At 37.1% G+C, this 23,914-nt stretch overlaps 1 protein-coding gene across 1 annotated transcript in view; it reads right to left on the bottom strand.

Annotated features, from left to right (window-relative positions):
- TDRD3 (tudor domain containing 3) overlaps positions 1-23,914 on the bottom strand; it is a 229,870-nt gene that overhangs the window by 126,919 nt on the left and 79,037 nt on the right. Inside the window, exon 4 of the mRNA XM_018056823.1 lies at positions 11,684-11,844. Coding sequence (XP_017912312.1) covers positions 11,684-11,844 — 161 coding nt within the window. The remainder of the gene's footprint in view (positions 1-11,683; positions 11,845-23,914) is intronic.

Genomic DNA, 23,914 nt, shown 5'->3' with positions numbered 1-23,914 from the left:
TTGCTTGTATATTTTTCAGATTAATTCTTTGTCAGTTGCTTCATTTGCTATTATTTTCTCCCATTCAGAAGGCTGTCTTTTCACCTTGTTTATATTTTCCTTTGTTGTGTGGAAGCTTTTAATTTTAATTAGATCCCATTTGTTTATCTTTGCTTTTATTTCCAGAATTCTAGGAGGTGGATCATAGAGGATCCTTCTGTGATTTATGTCTGAGAGTATTTTGCCTATGTTCTCCTCTAGTTTTATAGTTTCTGATCTTACATTTAGATCTTACATTTAGATCTTACATTTAGATCCATTTTGAGTTTATTTTTGTGTGTGGTGTTAGAAAGTGATCTAGTTTCATTCTTTTACAAGTGGTTGACCAGTTTTCCCAGCACCACTTGTTAAAGAGATTGTCTTTACTCCATTGTATATTCTTGCCTCCTTTGTCAAAGATAAGGTGTCCATATGTGTATGGATTTATCTCTGGGCTTTCTATTTTGTTCCATTGATCTATATGTCTGTCTTTGTGCCAGTACCATACGGTCTTGATGACTGTGGCTTTGTAGTAGAGCCTGAAGTCAGGCAAGTTGATTACTCCAGTTCCATTCTTCTTTCTCAAGATTGCTTTGGCTATTCGAGGTTTTTTGTATTTCCATACAAATCTTGAAATTATTTGTTCTAGTTCTGTGAAAAATATGGCTGGTAGTTTGACAGGGATTGCATTGAATCTGTAGATTGCTTTGGATAGTATACTCATTTTCACAATATTGATTCTTCCAATCCATGAACATGGTATATTTCTCCATCTATTAGTGTCCTCTTTGATTTCTTTCATCAGTGTTTTATAGTTTTCTATATATAGGTCTTTAGTTTCTTTAGGTAGATATATTCCTAAGTATTTTATTCTTTTCGTTGCAATGGTGAATGGAATTGTTTCCTTAATTTCTTTTTCTACTTTCTCATTATTAGTGTATAGGAATGCAAGGGATTTCTGTGTGTTGATTTTATATCCTTCAACTTTACTATACTCCTTGATTAGCTCTAGTAATTTCCTGGTGGAGTCTTTAGGGTTTTCTATGTAGAGGATCATGTCATCTGCAAACAGTGAGAGTTTTACTTCTTGTTTTCCAATTTGGATTCCTTTTACTTGTTTTTCTGCTGTGACTGCTGTGGCCAAAACTTCCAGAACTATGTTGAATAGTAGTGGTGAAAGTGGGCACCCTTGTCTTGTTCCTGACTTTAGGGGAAATGCTTTCAATTTTTCACCATTGAGGATAATGTTTACTGTGGGTTTGTCATATATAGCTTTTATTATGTTGAGGTATGTTCCTCCTATTTCTGCTTTCTGGAGAGTTTTTATCATAAATGGATGTTGAATTTTGTCAAAGGCCTTCTCTGCATCTATTGAGATAATCATATGGCTTTTATTTTTCAATTTGTTAATGTGGTGAATTACAGTGATTGATTTGCAGATATTGAAGAACCCTTGCATCCCTGGGATAAAACCCACTTGGTCATGGTGTATGATCTTTTTAATGTGTTGCTGGATTCTGACTGCTAGAATTTTGTTGAGGATTTCTGCATCTATGTTCATCAGTGATATTGGCCTATAGTTTTCTTTTTTTGTGGCATCTTTATCAGGTTTTGGTATTAGGGTGATGGTGGCCTCATAGAATGAGTTTGGAAGTTTCCCTTCCTCTGCAATTTTCTGGAAGAGTTTGAGGAGGATAGGTGTTAGCTCTTCTCAAAATTTTTGGTAGAATTCAGCTGTGAAGCCGTCTGGACCTGGGCTTTTGTTTGCTGGAAGATTTCTGATTAGTTTCAATTTCTGTGCTTGTGATGGGTCTGTTAAGATTTTCTAGTTCTTCCTGGTTCAGTTTTGGAACGTTGTACTTTTTTAAGAATTTGTCCATGTCTTCCACGTTGTCCATTTTATTGGCATATAATTGCTGATAGTATTCTCTTATGATCCTTTGTATTCCTGTGTTGTCTTTTGTGACTCTCCATTTTCATTTCTAATTTTATTGATTTGATTTTTCTCCCTTTGTTTCTTGATGAGTCTGGCTAATGGTTTGTCAATTTTATTTATCCTTTCAAAGAACCAGCTTTTGGCTTTGTTGATTTTTGCTATGGTCTCTTTTGTTTCTTATGCATTTATTTCTGCCCTAATTTTTAAGATTTCTTTCCTCTACTAACTCTGGGGTTCTCCATTTCTTCCTTTTCTAGTTGCTTTAGGTGTAGAATTAGGTTATTTATTTGACTTTTTTCTTGTTTCTTGAGGTATGCCTGTATTGCTATGAACTTTCCTCTTAGCACTGCTTTATTTTTTTTTTTTTAGTTTTTTATTTTTTAAATTTTAAAATCTTTAATTCTTACATGCGGTCCCAAACATGAACCCCCCTCCCACCTCCCTCCCCATAACATCTCTGTGGGTCATCCCCACGCACCAGCCCCAAGCATGCTGTATCCTGCGTCAGACATAGACTGGCGATTCAATTCTTACATGATAGTATACATGTTTCAATGCCATTCTCCCAAATCATCCCACCCTCTCCCTCTCCCTCTGAGTCCAAAAGTCTGTTATACACATCTGTGTCTTTTTTCCTGTCTTGCATACAGGGTCGTCATTGCCATCTTCCTAAATTCCATATATATATGTTAGTATACTGTATTGGTGTTTTTCTTTCTGGCTTACTTCACTCTGTATAATTGGCTCCAGTTTCATCCATCTCATCAGAATGGATTCAAATGAATTCTTTTTAACGGCTGAGTAATACTCCATTGTGTATATGCACCACAGCTTTCTTATCCATTCATCTGCTGATGGACATCTAGGTTGTTTCCATGTCCTGGCTATTATAAACAGTGCTGCAATGAACATTGGGGTACATGTGTCTCTTTCAATTCTGGTTTCCTCGGTGTGTATGCCCAGCAGTGGGATTGCTGGGTCATAAGGTAGTTCTATTTGCAATTTTTTAAGGAATCTCCACACTGTTCTCCATAGTGGCTGTACTAGTTTGCATTCCCACCAACAGTGTAGGAGGGTTCCCTTTTCTCCACACCCTCTCCAGCATTTATTGCTTGCAGATTTTTGGATCGCAGACATTCTGACTGGTGTGAAGTGGTACCTCATTGTGGTTTTGATTTGCATCTCTCTAATAATGAGTGATGTTGAGCATCTTTTCATGTGTTTGTTAGCCATCCGTATGTCTTCTTTGGAGAAATGTCTATTTAGTTCTTTGGCCCATTTTTTGATTGGGTCGTTTATTTTTCTAGAATTGAGCTGCATAAGTTGCTTGTATATTTTTCAGATTAATTCTTTGTCAGTTGCTTCATTTGCTATTATTTTCTCCCATTCAGAAGGCTGTCTTTTCACCTTGCTTATATTTTCCTTTGTTGTGCAGAAGCTTTTAATTTTAATTAGATCCCATTTGTTTATTTTTGCTTTTATTTCCAGAATTCTGGGAGGTGGATCATAGAGGATCCTGCTGTGATTTATGTCTGAGAGTGTTTTGCCTATGTTCTCCTCTAGGAGTTTTATAGTTTCTGATCTTACATTTAGATCTTTAATCCATTTTGAGTTGGTTTTTGTGTGCGGTGTTAGAAAGTGATCTAGTTTCATTCTTTTACAAGTGGTTGACCAGTTTTCCCAGCACCACTTGTTAAAGAGATTGTCTTTACTCCATTGTATATTCTTGCCTCCTTTGTCAAAGATAAGGTCTCCATATGTGTGTGGATTGATCTCTGGGCTTTCTATTTTGTTCCATTGATCTATATGTCTGTCTTTGTGCCAGTACCATACTGTCTTGATGACTGTGGCTTTGCAGTAGAGCCTGAAGTCAGGCAAGTTGATTACTCCAGTTCCATTCTTCTTTCTCAAGATTGCTTTGGCTATTCGAGGTTTTTTGTATTTCCATACAAATCTTGAAATTATTTGTTCTAGTTCTGTGAAAAAAGTGGCTGGTAGCTTGATAGGGATTGCATTGAATTTGTAAATTGCTTTGGGTAGTATACTCATTTTCACTATATTGATTCTTCCGATCCATGAACATGGTATATTTCTCCATCTATTAGTGTCCTCTTTGATTTCTTTCATCAGTGTTTTATAGTTTTCTATATATAGGTCTTTAGTTTCTTTAGGTAGATATATTCCTAAGTATTTTATTCTTTTCGTTGCAATGGTGAATGGAATTGTTTCCTTAATTTCTTTTTCTACTTTCTCATTATTCGTGTATAGGAATGCAAGGGATTTCTGCGTGTTGATTTTATATCCTGCAACTTTACTATATTCATTGATGAGCTCTAGTAATTTTCTGGTGGAATCTTTAGGGTTTTCTATGTAGAGGATCATGCCATCTGCAAACAGTGCGAGTTTTACTTCTTGTTTTCCAATTTGGATTCCTTTTATTTCTTTTTCTGCTCTGATTGCTGTGGCCAAAACTTCCAGAACTATGTTGAATAGTAGCGGTGAAAGTGGACACCCTTGTCTTGTTCCTGACTTTAGGGAAAATGCTTTCAATTTTTCACCATTGAGGATAATGTTTGCTGTGGGTTTGTCATATATAGCTTTTATTATGTTGAGGTATGTTCCTTCTATTCCTGCTTTCTGGAGAGTTTTTATCATAAATGGATGTTGAATTTTGTAAAGGTCTTCTCTGCATCTATTGAGATAATCATATGGTTTTTATTTTTCAATTTGTTAATGTGGTGAATTACATTGACTGATTTGCGGATATTGAAGAATCCTTGCATCCCTGGGATAAAGCCCACTTGGTCATGGTGTATGATCTTTTTAATGTGTTGTTGGATTCTGATTGCTAGAATTTTGTTGAGGATTTTTGCATCTATGTTCATCAGTGATATTGGCCTGTAGTTTTCTTTTTTTGTGACATCTTTGTCAGGTTTTCGTATTAGGGTAATGGTGGCCTCATAGAATGAGTTTGGAAGTTTATTTTCCTCTGCAATTTTCTGGAAGAGTTTGAGTAGGATAGGTGTTAGCTCTTCAGGAAACACGAAAAGGGTGTATAAACCCGAACCCAAAACAATAAAGTAAATGGTAACGGGATCATACTTATCAATAATTACCTTAAACATAAATGCGTTGAACGCCCCAACCAAAAGACAAAGACTGGCCGAATAGATACAAAAACAAGATCCCTCTATATGCTGCTTATAAGAGACCCACCTCAAAACAAGGGACACATACAGACTGAAAGTGAAGGGCTGGAAAAAGATACACCATGCAAATAGAGACCAAAAGAAAGCAGGAGTGGCAATACTCATATCCAATAAAATAGACTTTAAAACAAAGGCTGTGAAAAGAGACAAAGAAGGCCACTACATAATGATCAAAGGATCAATCCAAGAAGAAGATATAACAATTATAAATATATATGCACCCAATATAGGAGCACCGCAATATGTAAGACAAATGCTAACAAGTATGAAAGGGGAAATCAACAATAACACAATAATAGTGGGAGACTTTAATACCCCACTCACACCTATGGACAGATCATCTAAACAGAAAATTAACAAAGAAACACAAACTTTAAATGATACATTAGATCAGTTAGACCTAATTGATATCTATAGGACATTTCACCCCAAAACAATGAATTTCACCTTTTTCTCAAGTGCTCATGGAACCATCTCCAGGATAGATCACATCCTGGGCCATAAATCTAAACTTGATAAATTCAAAAAAATCGAAATCATTCCAAGCATCTTTTCTGACCATAATGCATTAAGATTAGATCTCAATTACAGGAGAAAAACTATTAAAAATTCCAACATATGGAGGTTGAACAACACACTTCTGAATAACCAACAAATCACAGAAGAAATCAAAAAAGAAATCAAAATATGCATAGAAACTAATGAAAATGAAAACACAACAACCCAAAACCTGTGGGACACTATAAAAGCAGTGCTACGAGGAAAGTTCATAGCAATACAGGCATACCTCAAGAAACAAGAAAAAAGTCAAATAAATAACCTAACTCTACAACTAAAGCAACTAGAAAAGGAAGAAATGGAGAACCCCAGAGTTAGTAGAAGGAAAGAAATCTTAAAAATTAGGGCAGAAATAAATGCAAAAGAAACAAAAGAGACCATAGCAAAAATCAACAAAGCCAAAAGCTGGTTCTTTGAAAGGATAAATAAAATTGACAAACCATTAGCCAGACTCATCAAGAAGCAAAGAGAGAAAAATCAAATCAATAAAATTAGAAATGAAAATGGAGAGATCACAACAGACAACACAGAAATACAAAGGATCATAAGAGACTACTATCAGCAGTTGTATGCCAATAAAATGGACAACGTGGAAGAAATGGACAAATTCTTAGAAAAGTACAATTTTCCAAAACTGAACCAGGAAGAAATAGAAAATCTTAACAGACCCGTCACAAGCACGGAAATTGAAACTGTAATCAGAAATCTTCCAGCAAACAAAAGCCCAGGTCCAGATGGCTTCACAGCTGAATTCTACCAAAAATTTCGAGAAGAGTTAGCACTGCTTTTATAGTGTTCCACAGGTTTTGGGTTGTTGTGTTTTCATTTTCATTTGTTTCTGTGCATATTTTGATTTCTTTTTTGACTTCTTCTGTGATTTGTTGGTTATTCAGAAGCATGTTGTTCAGCCTCCATATGTTGGACTTTTTAATAGTTTTTCTCCTGTAATTGAGATCTAATCTTAGTGCATTATGGTCAGAAAAGATGCTTGGAAGGATTTCGATTTTTTTTAATTTATCAAGTTTAGATTTATGGCCCAGGATATGATCTATCCTGGAGAAGGTTCCGTGAGCACTTGAGAAAAAGGTGAAATTCATTGTTTTGGGGTGAAATGTCCTATAGATATCAATTAGGTCTAACTGGTCCATTGTATCATTTAAAGTTTGCGTTTCTTTGTTAATTTTCTGTTTAGATGATCTGTCCATAGGTGTGAGTGGGGTATTAAAGTCTCCCACTATTATTGTGTTATTGTAAATTTCCCCTTTCATACTTCTTAGTAAAATGTCTTTTATTGAATATTAAATACCAAAAATCTGAAGGTTTTTCTTCATAATGATACCATAAAAATAATCAAATTTTAAGAAGTACAAAGCAAAATTTTGCAGACACCACTGTCATTTACTAATAACAGTTGAATTATAGTCTAAATTTATTACATCACCTGGGGAGGAAGGGCAACCATTTTTTATAGAGAGAATTTCTTAACTCTTATTAGCACCATTCAAACCTTATTATCAGTTGTTTATCTACAAACAGGTCAGTTCAGTTCAGTTCAGTCACTCAGTCATGTCCTACTCTTTGCGACCCCATGAACTGCAGCACTGCAGGCCTCCCTGTCCATCACCAACTCCCAGAGTTAGCCTAAGTAACAGGTCAGGTAAAGCTTTAAAGCAAGTTTTCAGTGCAATGTTTTCAGCTCCTTCTTTTAAGATACTTGGAGTCTATAATCTCAAAGGATGTTAAACAATTCTGCCTTGATAATTACAAGGTGTTAACATGTGGAGAGAAATGTGTAATGGAAAGAATTTTCCATTTTTCCAAATCTCATTTTATACTATGTTAAAAAATTAAATTCCAATACAAAAGAGATAACAAATCTGTAAGAAACCAAGACCTTTAACATCTATATAAACTACTGTAATCCACATAAAACAATGTTCTTTTTGTTAACCATTCAGTTAAAGATCAAATGAGTTATTTACTCTAAAGCATACTGACTTCAAAAGGATTTTTCCATAATAGGTTAACATTATCAGATTTGGGACAAACATTATCACACCATGACCCCTTTTACAAAAACCAGAGAAAAAACTGTTTATCTTTCTACCAGTCTTTCAGTAAAGGAAAAAATGGAAGAAATCCATTTCATCACACAGGTTTATCCTAAAGTAAAAGCATATATACTAAGCCCCACTGCATCTCTTCAAACATAGCAGCAAGGGGTAAAGAACTGCAAAGAGGAATGAAGATAGTCCTAAAGCACTTAGGATAAATTAGAAAATCATGCTGAAAGGCTTTCACACTGTCACATTTTCAAAAATTTATAAAATTCACCATGTGGTACGTGTATGTGCATACTAAGTCACTTCAGTCATGTCTGACTCTTTGCAACCCTACAGACTGTAGCCTGCCAGGCTCCTCTGTCCATGGGATGCTCCAGGCAAGAATACTGGAGTGGGTGATAGTGCAAAAGCAAATCAATTGGTGGAGGATGGGAGGAGCATGGGGGGGGGGGTGGTTCAGGATGAGGAGACACGTTACTCCCCAAGATGGGGAGCACCCTTGGCTGATTCATGTCAATGTATCGCAAAAACCACCACAATATTGTAAAGTAATTATCCTCCAATTAAAATAAATTAATTAATTTTTTTTAAAAAGCAAATCAATGAAAGCATTGGTATCTCTGGTTTATTTTGAAGAAAAACGGTTGACAAAATAGTCATGAACAAGAAGACACAGAATATGCCTATTTTTAAGGTTTCAAAGATCCCATACAGAGTAAAACACTAATTGGTAAAAATTATCCTGAGGACCCCATGCTTAATCATTCTTAGTCATTTTATGTAACTTAACAAAACAAATGGTCATGGACAGCCTTGCCTAACTTAACTCTTAAGTAGAGAGCTATATGGTAATAAATGCAGGAAACTTTGCACACTGCCTATCAAACTTCAAAATCAGCAACAACTGAATATAGATATACTAAGTGAAGTTTTTCCTAGTTCCAGTTAAACAGCTGATACAGATTTTCTAACTCTATAGTCATCATTTAGGGATAAATTAAAAAAAAAAAAAATAAGAACCAAGAATACCAGGCTGCCCTACTCTTAACCTATAAAGAAATTATTAATGAATTACAATATTTGCATAAAACCAATGTGTTCTTTAGAGCCATTTTTAGCCAATTTCTAACATATTGATAGAATTGGAAAGTATAATGAAAATGTAAAAATCACAAATTAGCAATATAAGAAACTACGTAAGACCTTAAAAAGTAGGAAGCAAATTACAGGGGCCTTTTCATTACGATAATATATTTTTAAAACCAAAAGTAAATGTGAAAGCAGATAATGAGTTATCTTTATGTACAATGACTATACCTTTCCAAACTCTTTCTCTAATAAGTTAAGAGGGAAAAGACAGTGAATTGTTTGGAGTCAGACATACAATCTCACTAGGCTAACTGAGAAAGAGTTATAGTCACCAAATTACAATTCTATTCCCACAAAAGAATAAACAGGTGCTAAAATTTTAATAAAATTTTTATTATATCACCTTCAGGGTCATAACTTACTCAGAGAGCATATTGCAATTTAACTAATACTTGATTGGCAATCCGAAGTTCCTTTATTCTCTCTCTTCATTGAAATTAAAAAAAAAAAAAAAACTACAGTAAGAAATGAGGCTGGAGGTACGATAGATGAGTAGAAAGAAGCACCCCCAGAGAAATGCAATGCCCAGTGGAGAAAACACATTTTATACCAATTCCTGGTTTATCCTCCCTAGTGAGTTACAACCACTAACCACCAAACTTATTTTGAAAATAGTTTCCCAACTTGTTCACATGGGAGAACACTTCTGTAAGCTATTGTTTCTATAAACCAAAAGTAGTCATGCTATTTCAATGAAGAGTGAATGAGAAAGAAGCAACATTTTTTCTCAATTGTCAAAATGTAATAAATTCAACAAAAGAAAACAGTGAACATAAGAGACCCTCTTCTCTGGGCCAATCTTGTGCTTTCATTTACCACAGAAAAATATACAGCAGTAAAATGAGAGAATGAGCCATTACATAACAAGTCTTCCTACTCAGTCATTTGTGAACGCCTTTGGCTTTGGAGTTCACTAAATGTGTCAAAGGAGAAAAGCCTGTGTTTCTCCATAAAAGTACTCTTCAAAGAAAAGACAACATAATCACAAAGTCAATATACCCCGCTTTGTATACTAAAATCAGCATTTTAGACAAACATATATACTATCTCCTAAGGAAGGAGCCTCCCTCACCAAAGGCAGACACTAGCTGAAGGAAGAAAAAAAGAATGAGATCGCTGAATATGGAATACAAGGCCTCAACCTACCACATTTCCTGCCATATACCACCATGCCAATCACCTAAGCTCCTCTAAGTGTAACTTTTCACTCATCTGTTGTCAAGGTACCCTGTCTTTGCATGTGCTATCCCCCACCCAATCTCTCTCAAAATACCTATTCATATTTTAAGTCTTATTCCTGGCTCCCCTAGGTACAGGCAATTTCCTGAACTATTCATTTCAGATTACATATATATTATAATCTGTATGCTGTGTGCTTATCTCATTGCCATATAAGCTGCTGCTACTGCTAAGTCACTTCAGTTGTGTTCGACTCTGTGAGACCCCATAGACGGCAGCCCACCAGGCTCCCCTGTCCCTGGGATTCTCCAGGCAAGAACACTGGAGTGGGTTGCCATTGCCTTCTCCAATGCATGAAAGTAAAAAGTGAAAGTGAAGTTGCTCAGTTGTGACCAACTCTTAGCGATCCCATGGACTGCAGCCTACCAGGCTCCTCTGTCCATGGGATTTTCCAGGCAAGAGTACTGGAGTGGGTTGCCATTGTTTCTCCACCATACAAGCTACTTAGGGGCAAAATCTAAATTCTTTTTATCTTTGACCCTCCAGCACCAGATAAAAATGTTAGAACAAATGCTTGGGCAGGAAAGAATTATGGTCTCAGTATTAATATTAAATGGAAAAAGCACAAAAGACCCTACTTATGTAGCAAACATAAGCATATAAAATGATTAAGAAAAGAAAAAAGGGAGGGGGACTGTTTGCAAATGTCCAGTGAAAATTCTCATCTCAGAAAAAAGAGTTCAAACAGATCTAATGGAGACACTGAGAATAATGGAGACACTTTCCCTTGCTTCTCACTGCTTTTTTCCATTCCAACAGGCATGACTCTAAAAGCCTATTATAAAAACAGGCAAAAGAAGGCTTTGGAAAATTTTCCTTACAGAGTTATTCCTCCTCTTAGAAAGTGGAGCAACATACAAATCTCTCTAGCTTCAATCGTTTCCCCCAAGAAAAGTCATTTGCCTATAACTTTTCTAAACCACTAAACAGTGTGATGGACACAACTAACTGTCAAGGAAGAAACTGTAACATATTTAAATTTAAATTTAAAGAAATTTAGCAGACTGTAACATATTTAAAGAAATTTGGCAGATTGTAAAGTGTCTGCCTACAATGCAGGAAACCCAGGTTTGATCCCTAGGTCAGGAAAATCCTCTGGAGAAGGAAATGGCAACCCACTCCAGTACTCTTGCCTGGAAAATCCCATGGACGGAGGAGCCTGTTAAGCTACAGTCCATGGGGTCGCAAAGAGTCGGACACAACTAAGTGACTTCACTTTCACTTTCTGTTCTGAAAATTTTTAACGATCTAAAATATAGTGATAAAATTGACAAGATTACTTTCCATGTAAGAACACCTTAAATTTCTGTTTTTGTTATTAATACTAAAGCAACTAAATCTAAGTTAAAATATTTCTCTTTACAAATATAGTACAAACTCTCTAATTCATCCTGAAAAACTGTAACATGTACTTAAGAGTTGATTCCTTCTTTTCAAAGGTCTTAGAAACAAAATCCATTGTGAATTGTACCTTTAAACACAACAAATAAACACAATAAAGAGCCAATTACCTTATTTTTGACAAGTAACTAAATTCTACTGCTGTGCAACTTATATGACCATCAGTCATCTGTAAACGCAACATCCTTGGTGCAGCCTGAGATTCTTCATTATCCTTTGGTGCAGCAACATTGCGAATTTTTTGAATTTGCAAAACACATGGACCTTCAAGCTGTCAGAAGACAAAGGAATAAATATCACCTTTAGCCACAGCACTGTTTTCACTTTAATCTTTCTCTTTTCCTTAATGGTTATATTTTTTTATTCATAATGATATTTCAATTAAATAAGCTCAAAATTTAAACTGTTACATACATCAGGGTTTTTATTTAAAGATAAAACTTCAAAATTGTCTTTTGAAGGATTTTTTTTAATATAATTCTGAATTAATTTTCAGAAAACAAAGAAGAAAATGTTAGGGAAAAAGTTATTTTCTGAATTAATGTTAGATTAAAAGATGTTTTTCATCTTATGTGCTCTAAATTGTTCACATATAGCCTCCCTTTTCCACCCACGTACATTAACAGACATTCTGGAATTAAAGACATTGGCAATTTTTTAAGGGATATCAACTTCACAACAACAGTGGAAAGGACTGTTTTCTGTGCAAAAGTATCAAGTTTAAAGTATACTCTCGGGATGGGGTCCCCCCAGATGGCAGAGAAATAGGATGGGGAGACCACTTTCTCCACTATAAATTCATCAAAAGATCATTTGAATGTTGAACAATTTCCACAAAACAACTCGTGAATGATCGTGGAGGACCCCAGACACCCAGAAAGGCAGCCCAATCTCTTTGAAAGGAGGTAGGAGAAAATATAAAAGGCAAAAACAGAGACAAAGGACTTAGGGAAGGAGATCCATCCTGAGGAGGGAGTCATAAAGAAGTTTCCAGACAACAGGAAACCCTCTCACAGACATGTCAGTGGGGAGCTTTGGAATCTGAGGGCAATGTAACAGGAAGAAAAAAAAAACACAGAATATGTGCCTAACCACAACTACCAGTGGAGAAGCAGCTCCAACACTTGCATTTGCCAGCGGTGAGTGGAGGCTGGGCAGGGAGGCATGGGCTGCACCATCGATCCTTAGGGTGAGGACCGGGCTTGGATGCCCTGAGGACAATCTGAGGGGGCTAATGTGACATAGCAACCCAAATCATGCCACTGCCAGGGAGACAAAAAAAAGGAAAAAGGACTTTTCCCTCTAAAGGTTCTGACTCCTTATGGTGACCCTTGGCACACTCATAGAACAAAGGCTTGTGCCCTAGCAAATACCAAAGGAGAACAAGCCAGCTGCTGTTTAGGGCCCTCCCTCCTGGGAGGCAGAGATGCAAGTGTGTGACAGCCAGAGCTGGAAGGCAAGGGGCCACTGCAATCTCAGCGCCCGAGACCACATCTTCCACCAAACTGTGAGCAGGCTGCCAGTTGCTAACCACGTCTTCCTGGGATCCTGGATGGTTGACATCTGCCAGGAGGGTCGAGCCTGGGATCAGCTCCCCAGAGGAGACACACAGCACACCTGGGACTGTGTCTTGGTGGTACACTTGGCAAACTGAGCGGCCAGGACCAGGGAAGTGATAAGACACATGGCCCAGCTGGGACAGTGCACTCACCAAGCAACCAGTCACCTGAGCTGCCTGGACCTGAAAAGGGCACAAAATGTACAAACCAACTGCGTCTGTGCCCTTGCAGAGCACTGAGAACCTCAGTGGCTCAGACCTGGGACGTGTACAAAACACAAGGTCCACTTGGGACAGCGCCCTTACAGAGCACCCTGGAGCCTGAGCAGTGTGGACTGCAAAGTACATGCCGCCTTCACCTGTGGCAAACCAATCGTGATCCATCCACTGCAAGCTCCCCCAACTCATGCCAGAGGTATCTGTTTACACTGTCCCTCCCTCTCTACAGGACAACTAAACAAGTGAGCCTAAATAAGTGGCCACCTTCATTCCCTCATATCAGGGCAGAAACTAGACATTGAAGAGACTTGCAAAAGAAGAAGCCAAAATAAACAAAGAAAGGGGAAACTCCTTCGACAGACTAAAACCCTGCAGGTAATGCTGGGACTGCACATTTTTCCCTGGTGGCTCAGACAGTAAAGCGTCTGCCTGCAATGCGGGAGACCCAGGTTCGATTTCTGGGTCGGGAAGATCCCCTGGAGAAGGAAATGGCAATCCACTCCAGCACTCTTGCCTGGAAAATCCCATAGACGGAGGAGCCTGACAGGCTACAGTCCATGGGGTCGCAAAGAGTTGGACACGACTGAGCAACTTCACTTGTAGACCTTCAGAAGAAGTACAAGCCAGAACAATGGACTATCTGACACTGAACTGACCCCACACTACCCATAACAGTGCCAGAGAAATTCCTAGATATATTTTACTGTTATCACTTTGCAGTTAAAAAAAATATTTATTACTCCTTTAACTTTCATTTTTATAGCCTACTATTACCTCTCTGCAGAAAAAAAGACCTATTTTTAAAAACTAATTACATATATATTTTTTTCATTTTTCTGACTGATTTTGTTTTGTATTATTTATATTGAATTTTTGAGAGTTAAATCTCTATTCTAGTTTTTAATTTTTGCTTTTTTAAATTTGTTATCAATTTTGCACCTTTAGGAATCTAATCTTCAGTATCCATTTTCACTGAGGGACTTGATTACGGGCTTGATTGCTCCCTCCCCTTTTAACTCTCCCTTTTCTCCTCCTGGTCACCTCTGTCTCCTTCCTCCCTCTTCTCTTGTTTATAAAACTCTGTGAATCTCTCTGGGTGTTCCTGGCTGCAGAGAGTTGTTTCACCATTAACCTAGGGGTTTTATCTTCTGCACTGTATGGATGGAGGAGTGTTGATACTCTTGTAGGAGGAGGACCAAAATCCTAAGGCAAGAGGCTCAACTACAGAACTTTAGAATATCAGAAAACTCCTGACTGCAGGGAACATTAATAGACAAGAGCCCACCAAAAGTCTCCATACCTACACTGAAACCAAGCTCCACCCAAGAGCCAACAAGCTAACTAAGCTAATTAACACTACACTAATTCTCCAGAAAAACAGTAACACAACCCTGAACATTAAAAGATGGGCTGCCCAAAGCCATACCAAACCCACAGACATCCCCAAACTCACTACTGGACACTTGACTGCAGTCCAGAGAGAAGTGATCCAGTTCCACCCATCAGAACACAGACACACGTGCCCCCAAGGAAACCCCAAAAAGCCACTGGTCCAACCCCACCCACAGGGAGCAGAATTCAAAATTAAGAGGAACTACAATCTTCTAGCCTGCAGAAAGGAAACCCCAAACACAGCAATCTAAACAAAATGAAAAGGCAGAGAAATATTCATCAGGTGAAGGAACGTGACAAAAACCCACCAAACCAAACCAAAGAGGAGGAGATAGGGAGTCTACCTAAAAAAGAATTCTGAATAATGATAGTAAATATAATCCAAAATCTTAAAAACAAAATGGCGTTACAGATAAACAGACTAGAGACAAGGATTGAGAAGAAGAAAGAAATGTTTAACCATGACCTAGAGCAAATTAAAGAAGGGTCAACCAATAATGGACAATGCAATAACTGAGATTAAAAACACTCTGGAGGGAACCAACAGTAGAAAAACTGAGGTACAAGAGAGGATAAGTGAGGTGGAAGACACAATGGTAGAAATAAATGAAGCAAAGAGTTAAGAAGGAAAAAAGAAAAAAAGAAATGAGGACAACCTCAGAGACCTCTGGAATGATGTTAAACGTCACAATATTCAAAAATAGGTGTCCCAGAAGAGGAAAACAAAAAGAAAGGGATAAGAAAAAACTTGAGGAGATAATAGTCAAAAACTTCCCTAAAATGGGGAAGGAAAAGTCATCCAAGTCCAAGAAACCCAGAGAGACCCAAACAGGATAAACCCAAGGCAAAATGCCCGAAGACACATATTAAACAAACTAACAAAAATTAAACACAAAGAGCAAATATTAAAAGCAGCAAGGGAAAAGCAACAAACAACACACAAGGGGATAAGGATAAAAGCTGATCTTTCAATAGAAACTCTTCAGACCAGAAGGAATGGCAGGACATACTTAAAGTGATGAAAGAGAAAAATCTACAACCCAGATTACTGTACTCAACAAGGATCTCACTCAGATATGAAGCAGAAATCAAAAGTTTTACAGACAAGCAAAAGCTGACAGAATTCAGCACACCAAATCAGCTCTTCAACAAATGCCAAAGGACCCTCTCTAGACAGGAAACACAGAAAGGGTTTATAAAAATGAACCCAAAACAACAAAGGAAATGGTAAAGGGATCATGCTGCTACTAAGTCACTTCAGTCGTGTCTGACTCTGTGCGGCCCCATAGATGGCAGCCCACCAGGCTCCTCCACCCATGGGATTTTCTAGGCAAGAGTACTGGAGTGGGTTGCCATTGCCTTCTCCAAATAATCACCTTAAATGTAAAGAAAGCTACCTAAAATAATCACCTTAAATGAAAAGAAATTTTGGGGGTTAAACACACCAACCAAAAGACAGACTGGCCAAGTAGATACAAACGCAAGACCCCTATATATGCTGTCTACAAGAGACCACCTCAAAACTAGGGACACATACAGACTGAAAGTGAAGAGCTGGAACAGATATTTCACGCAAATGGAGACCAAAAGAAAGCAGGAGAAGCAATGCTCATAACAGATAAAATAGACTTTGAAATAAAGACCATGATGAGAGACAAAGAAGGACACTACATAATGATCAAAAGATCAATCCAAGAAGAAGATATAACAATTATAAATATATATGCACCCAACATAGGAGCACCTCAATACATAAGGCAAATGCTAACAAGTATGCAACAGGAAATTAACAATAACACAATAATAATGGGGACTTCAATACTCCACTTACACCCATGAAGAGATCAATCAAACAGAAAATTAGCAAGGAAACACAAAATCTAATGATACAATGGACCGGTTAGACCTAATTGATATCTACAGGGCATTTCACCCAAAAACAATGGAATTTACCTTTTTTCCCTCAAGTGCACACAGAACATTCTCCAGGATAGAGCACATCCTGGGCCATAACTCTAGCCTTGGTAAATTTTTAAAATTGATATCATTTCAAGCATCTTTTCCAATCACAATGCAGTAAGACTAGATGTCAACTACAAGAAAAAACTGTTAAAAATCCAACGATTTGGAGGCTAAACAACAGCTTCTAAATAACCAACAGATCATGGAAGAAATCAAAAAGGAAATAAAAATATGCATAGAAAGAAATAAAAATGAAAACACAACAATCTAAAACCTACAGGATTCAGTAAAAGCAGTGCTAAGAGGGATATTCATGGCAACACAAGCCTACCTCAAGAAACAAGAGAAACATCAAAGAAACAACCTAACTTTACACCTAAAGTAACTAGAAAAAGAAGAACACAAAAACACCAAAGTTAGTAGAAGGAAACAAATCATAAAAATTAGAGCAGGTCAAAATGAAAATGAAATGAAGGAGACTCTAGCAAAGATCAACAAAACTAAAATATGGTTCTTGAGAAGATAAGTAAAACAGACAAACCATTAGCCAGACTCATCAAGAAAAAAAGGGAGAAGAATTAAATCAACAAAGTTAGAAATGAAAATGGAGAAATCACAACAGACAACACAGAAATACAAAAGATCGTCAGAGACTACTATGAGCTACTATATGCCCATAAAATGGATAACTTGGAAGAAATGGACAAATTCTTAGAAAAGAATAACCTTCCAAAACTGAACCAGGAAGAAATAGAAAATCTGAACAGACAAATCAGAAGCACAGAAATCGAAACTGTAATCAAAAAACTTCAGCAAACAAAAGCCCAGGACCAGACAGCTTCACAGCTGAATTCTACCAAAAATTTCGAGAAGAGCTAACACCTATCCTACTCAAACTCTTCCAGGAATTTGCAGAGGAAGGTAAACTCCCAAACTCATTCTATGAGGCCACCATCACCCTAGTACCAAAACTAGACAAAGATGCCACAAAAAAAGAAAACTATAGGCCAATATCACTTATGAACATAGATGCAAAAATCCTCAAGAATATTCTAGCAAACAGAATTCAACAACATAGTAAACGGATCATACATCATGACCAAGCGGGCTTTATCCCAGGGATGCAAGGATTCTTGAATATTCACAAATCAATCAGTGTGATACACCATATTACAAACTGAAAGATAAAAACCATTATATTGTCTGAATAGATACAGAGGAAGCCTTTGACAAAATTTAAGTCCCATTTATGATAAAAGTTCTTCAGAAAGCAGACACAGAAAGAACATACCTCAACATAATAAAAGCCATATATGACAAACTCAAAGCAAACATTATCCTCAATGGTGAAAAATTGAAAGCATTTCCTCTAAAATCAAGAAAAAGACAAGGGTACCCACTCTCATTACTACTAGTCAACATAGTTTTGATTGCCACAGCAATCAGAGAAGAAAAAGAAATAAAAGAAATCCAGATTGGAAAAGAAGTAAAACTCTGTTTGCAGATGACATGATCGTCTACATAGCAAACCCTAAAGGTACAACCAGAAAATTACTAGAGCTAATCAATGAATATGGAGAAGGAAATAGCAACCCACTCCAGTATTCTTGCCTAGAGAATCCTGCGGACACAGGATGGGCTGCTATCCATAGGGTCACACAGAGTCGGACACAACTGAAGCGACTTAGCAGCAGCAGAATCAATCAATGAATATAGTAAAGCTGCAGGATATAAAATTAATACACAGAAATCCCTTGCATTCCTATACACTAAGAATGAAAAAACAGAAAGAGAAATTAAGGAAACAATCCCATTAACCATTGCAATGAAAAGAATAAAATACATAGGAAAAAACAAACAAATAGGACCTAAATAAACTTAAAAGCTTTTGAACAATGAAGGAAACTATAAGCAAGGTGAAAAGGCAGCCTTAAGAATGGGAGAAAATAATAGCAAATGAAACAACTGACAAAAATTAATCTCCAAAATAAATAAGCAGCTCATGCAGCTCAATACCAGAAAAACAAATAACCCAATCAGAAAGTGGGCCAAAGACCTAACAGATGTTTCTCCAAAGAAAACGTACAGACGGCTGGTAAACACATGAAAAGATGCTTAACATCACTCATTAGTAGAGAAATGCAAACCAAAACCACAATGAGGTATCATCTCACACTGGTCAGAATGGCCACCATCAAAGAGCTGACAAACAGTAAATGCTGGAGAGGATGTGGAGAAACGGGAACCCTCTTACACTGTTGGTGAGAATGCAAACTGGTACAGTCACTATGGAGAACAGTGAGGAGATTCCTTATAAACCTGGAATCTGGTAAAGAACTGCCATATGACCTAGCAATCCACTGCTGGGCATATACACAGAGGAAACTGGAATTCAAAGAGACACATATACCCCAATGTTCATCACAGCACTGTTTATAATAGGTAGGACATGGCAGCAACCTAGATGTCCATCGACAGATAACAGATAAGGAAGTTGTGGTACGTATACATAATGGAATATTACTCAGCTATAAAAAGAGAACACATTTGAGTCAGTTCTAATGAGGTGGATGAAACTGGAGCCTATTAGAATGAAGTAAGTCAGGAAGAGAAATAGCAATACAGTATATTAACAAATATATATAGAATTTAGAAAGATGGTAATGATGATCCTTTATGAAAGGCACCAAAAGAGATACAGATGTAAAGAACAGATTTTTGGACTATGTGGGAGAAGGGGGGGGGGGGGATGATTTGAGAGAACAACATTGAAACATGCATATTACCATATGTAAAACAAATGACCAGTGCAAGTTCTATGCATGAAGCAGGGCACTCAAAGCCAGTGCACCAGGACAACCCAGAGGGATGGGCTGGGGAGGGAGGTGCAAGGGGGGTTCAGGATAGGGGGACACATGTGCACCTGTGGCTGATTCATGTTGATGTATGGCAAAAACCACCAAAAGATTTTAAAGTAATTATCCTTCAATTAAAATAAACTAATTTAAAAAATTTAAATGGAGGAAAGAGGGTAATAAGTTGGCCTCAAGCATAGATCATATTATACACAAGATTACTACTGAATGCCAGCTGTGATTTTCTTTGAAGTAGCAGGTTTATTTCTTTTTAAATATTGAATGAAATTGGCTAATATAAAAAATTTTGTGATTTCCAGATAGCAAAAATATACTCATTAAAAAATATTTAAAAGAAAAAGAGGCAGTTCACTCCAGACAGGTAGGTAGCAGGTTTATAAGTAAGAGAACGTACACGGGAGGTTTGTCTTGCATGGCTACAAGGTGAGTAGATCTCTGTAGCCATCCATCACAATCTTAAAAGTGCATATGAAGGTTCTAACGTGGTTCAGTCACATGTACTGTCCAGATGGTCTCAACACACATTGTTCTCTCAGGGCTACATCCTCAAACCAAGCTCACACTGTGGGAATGGTGGGCAGCACCTACATTCCAAGCACAGGAAAGGGGTGAAGAGTCTCTTAACTGTCCAGGTCCAGTTCTAGGCTCAACAGGAAGTCACGATCTCTGGATGACCTCCTCTAATGCCTTCTCTTTCAGAATCCTCAAAGGCAAGTTTTAAAGTTGAATTTAGAGACACTTGCAGATCTGTAGTCAAAGTGCTCTCCCTATTACAAAAGCCCCCTTCCCTGTATTGCAGAAGTCATTTCTCCAACTTGTAATAATTCTCTTAAATAAAATATCTTTACTAAAAAAATAAATAAATAAAGCACACTCTCTTCTGGAATTTAAAAAATTCCAAAATTTAAACTACATAAAATCTAAGAAGTGTGAACTACATTTATTTTCATATTTCCTCTTGAAGTGAGTTTAAATCTAATGCTATATTATATGCATTGGCAATAAGGAGAAGAAATGTTCTCTCTAGCCATATTTCAATCAAAGACAAAAAGAAAATTGATAGGCTAACTAACCATTAAGTCAAAAGTTTTAATATAATAAAATGCTATGGCATAATTGGAAAATGAGAGCAAAATCTGCTTATATGTATGAAAAATAAATTTAACAAGCTGATACTTTCTACATTATAAAATATTATACCTTTAAGTACTATTATTCTGACAAAGAAAAAACTTCTTTGTTATAAAAAGACTTTTAAGTAATATCTTTTTGTACATATTAGTTCAATATATATTTTTAACAAAGAGAAAAAGAAATATGAAAAGACATTTACACTTAATTTCTTGAGTAAGCATGTTCCCAAATTGACAAATTTCTACCCTATATTTACTAGTATTTTGCCCACAAAGAAATAATTCTGTTATAAATTTAACCCTGCTGCTGCTACTACTGCTGAGTCACTTCAGACGTGTCCAACTCTGCACGACCCCATAGACGGCAGCCCACCAGGCTTCCCCATCCCTGGGATTCTCCAGGCAAGAACACTGGAGTGGGTTGCCATTTCCTCTCCAGTGCATGAAAGTGAAAAGTGAAAGTGAAGTCGTTCAGTCATGTCTGACTCCTAGCGACCCCATGGACTATAGCCTACCAGGCTCCTCTGTCCATGGGATTTTCCAGGCAAGAGTACTGGAGTGGGTCGCCATTGCCTTCTCTGAAATTTAGCCCTAGAGAATATATCTGGGCTTCCCTGGTGGGTCAGTGGTAAAGAATTCACCTGCCAATGCAGGAGATATGGGTTGGATCCATGGGTCAGGAAGATCCCCTGGAGAAGGAAATGGCAACGTACTCCAGTATTCTTGCCTGGAAAATTCCATGGACAGAGGAGCCTGGCGAACTACAGTCAATCAGGTTACAAAGGAGTAGGACATGACTTACCGACTAAAAACAACAACAAAAGAAGGGCTAGGGTCTTTCAAGAATAAAATAGAGAAATGAGACAAAAATTACATCTAAGTTTCTGTTATGAAATAAAATTCTAAGTTGAAATAAGCCGACCTTTAACAACAATAAGCTATTGATTCAGAATAAACTTTTTCCTTTATTTTTGTTAACGCCATTAAAATAAAGTCATTTAAACCAAAGGCATATTATGGTTCTTATAATGTCCATCATTTTCTTTATTCATATGTTTAGGCTTTGCTATCCAACAGAGTCCACTAACCATATAAAACTTTTTAAATTTACATTTAAATTAATTAAAATTTAATGATGGGCAGGGAGGCCGGGCGTGCTGCGATTCATGGGGTCGCAAAGATTCGGACACGACTGAGGGACTGAACTGAACTGGAACTGGGTTCGATCCCTGGGTTGGGAGGATCCCTTGGAGAAGGGAATGGCTACCCACTCCAGTATTTTGGCCTGGAGAATTCCACAGACTGTTCAGTCCGCTGGGTCACAAAGAGTCAGACACAAGTGAGCAACTTCTACTTTCTTCACTTTCACTCTAACTCTCAGCCTCTTCATTTCTTTTAATGAATTAAATAGTGGCCCTGCCAAAAGATGGGTCCACATGAAACCTATAAACATAGTCCTATTTGGGAAAGGGACTTGATATATCTAATTAAGATCAGTATCTAAAGATGAGATGATCCTGGATTAGGAGAAACACAATGATGAGTGTCTTCAGAAGAGAAGGAGAAATAAACACAAAGAGACCGGGTACAAAGGCCATTGAAGGAAAAAAATGGAGGCAACAGTTGGAGTTACACATCTAGGCGGCAAAAAACACCAAAGACCGCCCACAGCTACTGGAAGCTATGAGAGGAGCATAAAACAGACTCTCCTCCACAGCCTCCAAAAGGAACCAACCCTTCTGACACCTTGATTTCAGACTCTGGCTCACAGACTGTGAAGGAATAAATCTCTGTTATTGTATGCCACCAACTTTGTGGGAATTTGATATAAAAGCCTCAGGAGACTAACATACCCATTTATGGAATTACTTATCTGATTGGGAAGAATATACTGTATATTTTGGACTCATCTTCACCCTTCATTTCTTGGGATCTAAGTGAGGACTCTGAAGAGGAGGTACCTACTCAGCCTCTTCACTGGACTGGCATTGCCATAGTGAATGTATAAATCTGCCAGGTTTGTGCTTCAATTAATGCATCCATTTGTCTCTCCTACCCAGCTATATCTACCAAATTAATTTTTGTCAGTGGTAAAGTTGATCGGGAAGATCCCTGGAGTAGAAAATGGCTACCCACTCCAGTATGGAAATCCCATGGACAAAGGAGTCTGGCAGGCTACAGTCCATGGGGCCACATACACTCAGACACAACTAAGCAACTAAGCACAGCACATTTTGGCCCACATTTGCCACTTCTTTCCTTCTCAATCAATTCAAAACCAAAATAAAAAAGGAGGAACTATTTATTAGACTCTCCTGAGAAACTCCTGAATTACAGTCTTTTATAGTCGATTCTCAATTTGAAACAACAGGTCTTAAGACTAATTCCACACAATTCAGAAAGATTCTAAAATATAAATAAAAGATCAGATAAAATCATTTTTTCATTTTAATGTTTATAATATACAGTTAATTATACAAAGCAGTCAAAAAATAGGGAAGTACTAGATCTAAATAAAACACAGAATAAAATGCAAAGATTCTAAATCCTAACTTTAACTCTGTATCCTGGAGGGGGGTTCAGGATTGGGAACACATGTACACCCGTGGCAGATTCATGCTGATGTATGGCAAAACCAATACAGTATTGTAAAGTAAAATAAAGTAAAAGAAAAAAATTAATTAATTAAAAATACAAAAATTAAAATTAAAAAAAAAGTAAAAGCACCCACAAAACTGAATGAGAACTTTCAAATCCTTCTTCAAGTGTCAAGAGCAACCCTAAAGTAAAAAAAGATATCCAATTTAAATGAAAGTAATAAAATATAAGGGCTAATTTTTACCCAACATTTCTTTAACATTTGATTTTCACTTTTACATGAGCAAGAAGGAGCAAGTTAAAGAAATCATTACAAAACTTTCAATATTTAAGAAGAAAGAGCTCTAATTCTAATAAACAATATGAGGTATATACTGGAAATATTCTCTGAGGCTAAAAAGAAATCATCTACACTTCATTCCTTCCTTTCCTTTGGTTAATAGACATCTGTGTCTTTGTCATCTATGTCATCTGAACTCTAGCCATCTCAACTAACATGGAATATCAGATTTAAATGACTGTGTTAGTTTATTAATTTATTGATCATGTTAAATATTCTTATTTACAATCAGACTCTCCAAAGTTTGGATGACATAGAACCAC

The sequence above is a fragment of the Capra hircus genome, chromosome 12 (genome assembly GCF_001704415.2).
Source record: "Capra hircus breed San Clemente chromosome 12, ASM170441v1, whole genome shotgun sequence".
Taxonomy (NCBI): domain Eukaryota; kingdom Metazoa; phylum Chordata; class Mammalia; order Artiodactyla; family Bovidae; genus Capra; species Capra hircus.
Note: the sequence above shows the minus strand (reverse complement) of the source record. Positions and strands in the feature narration are given on the sequence as shown.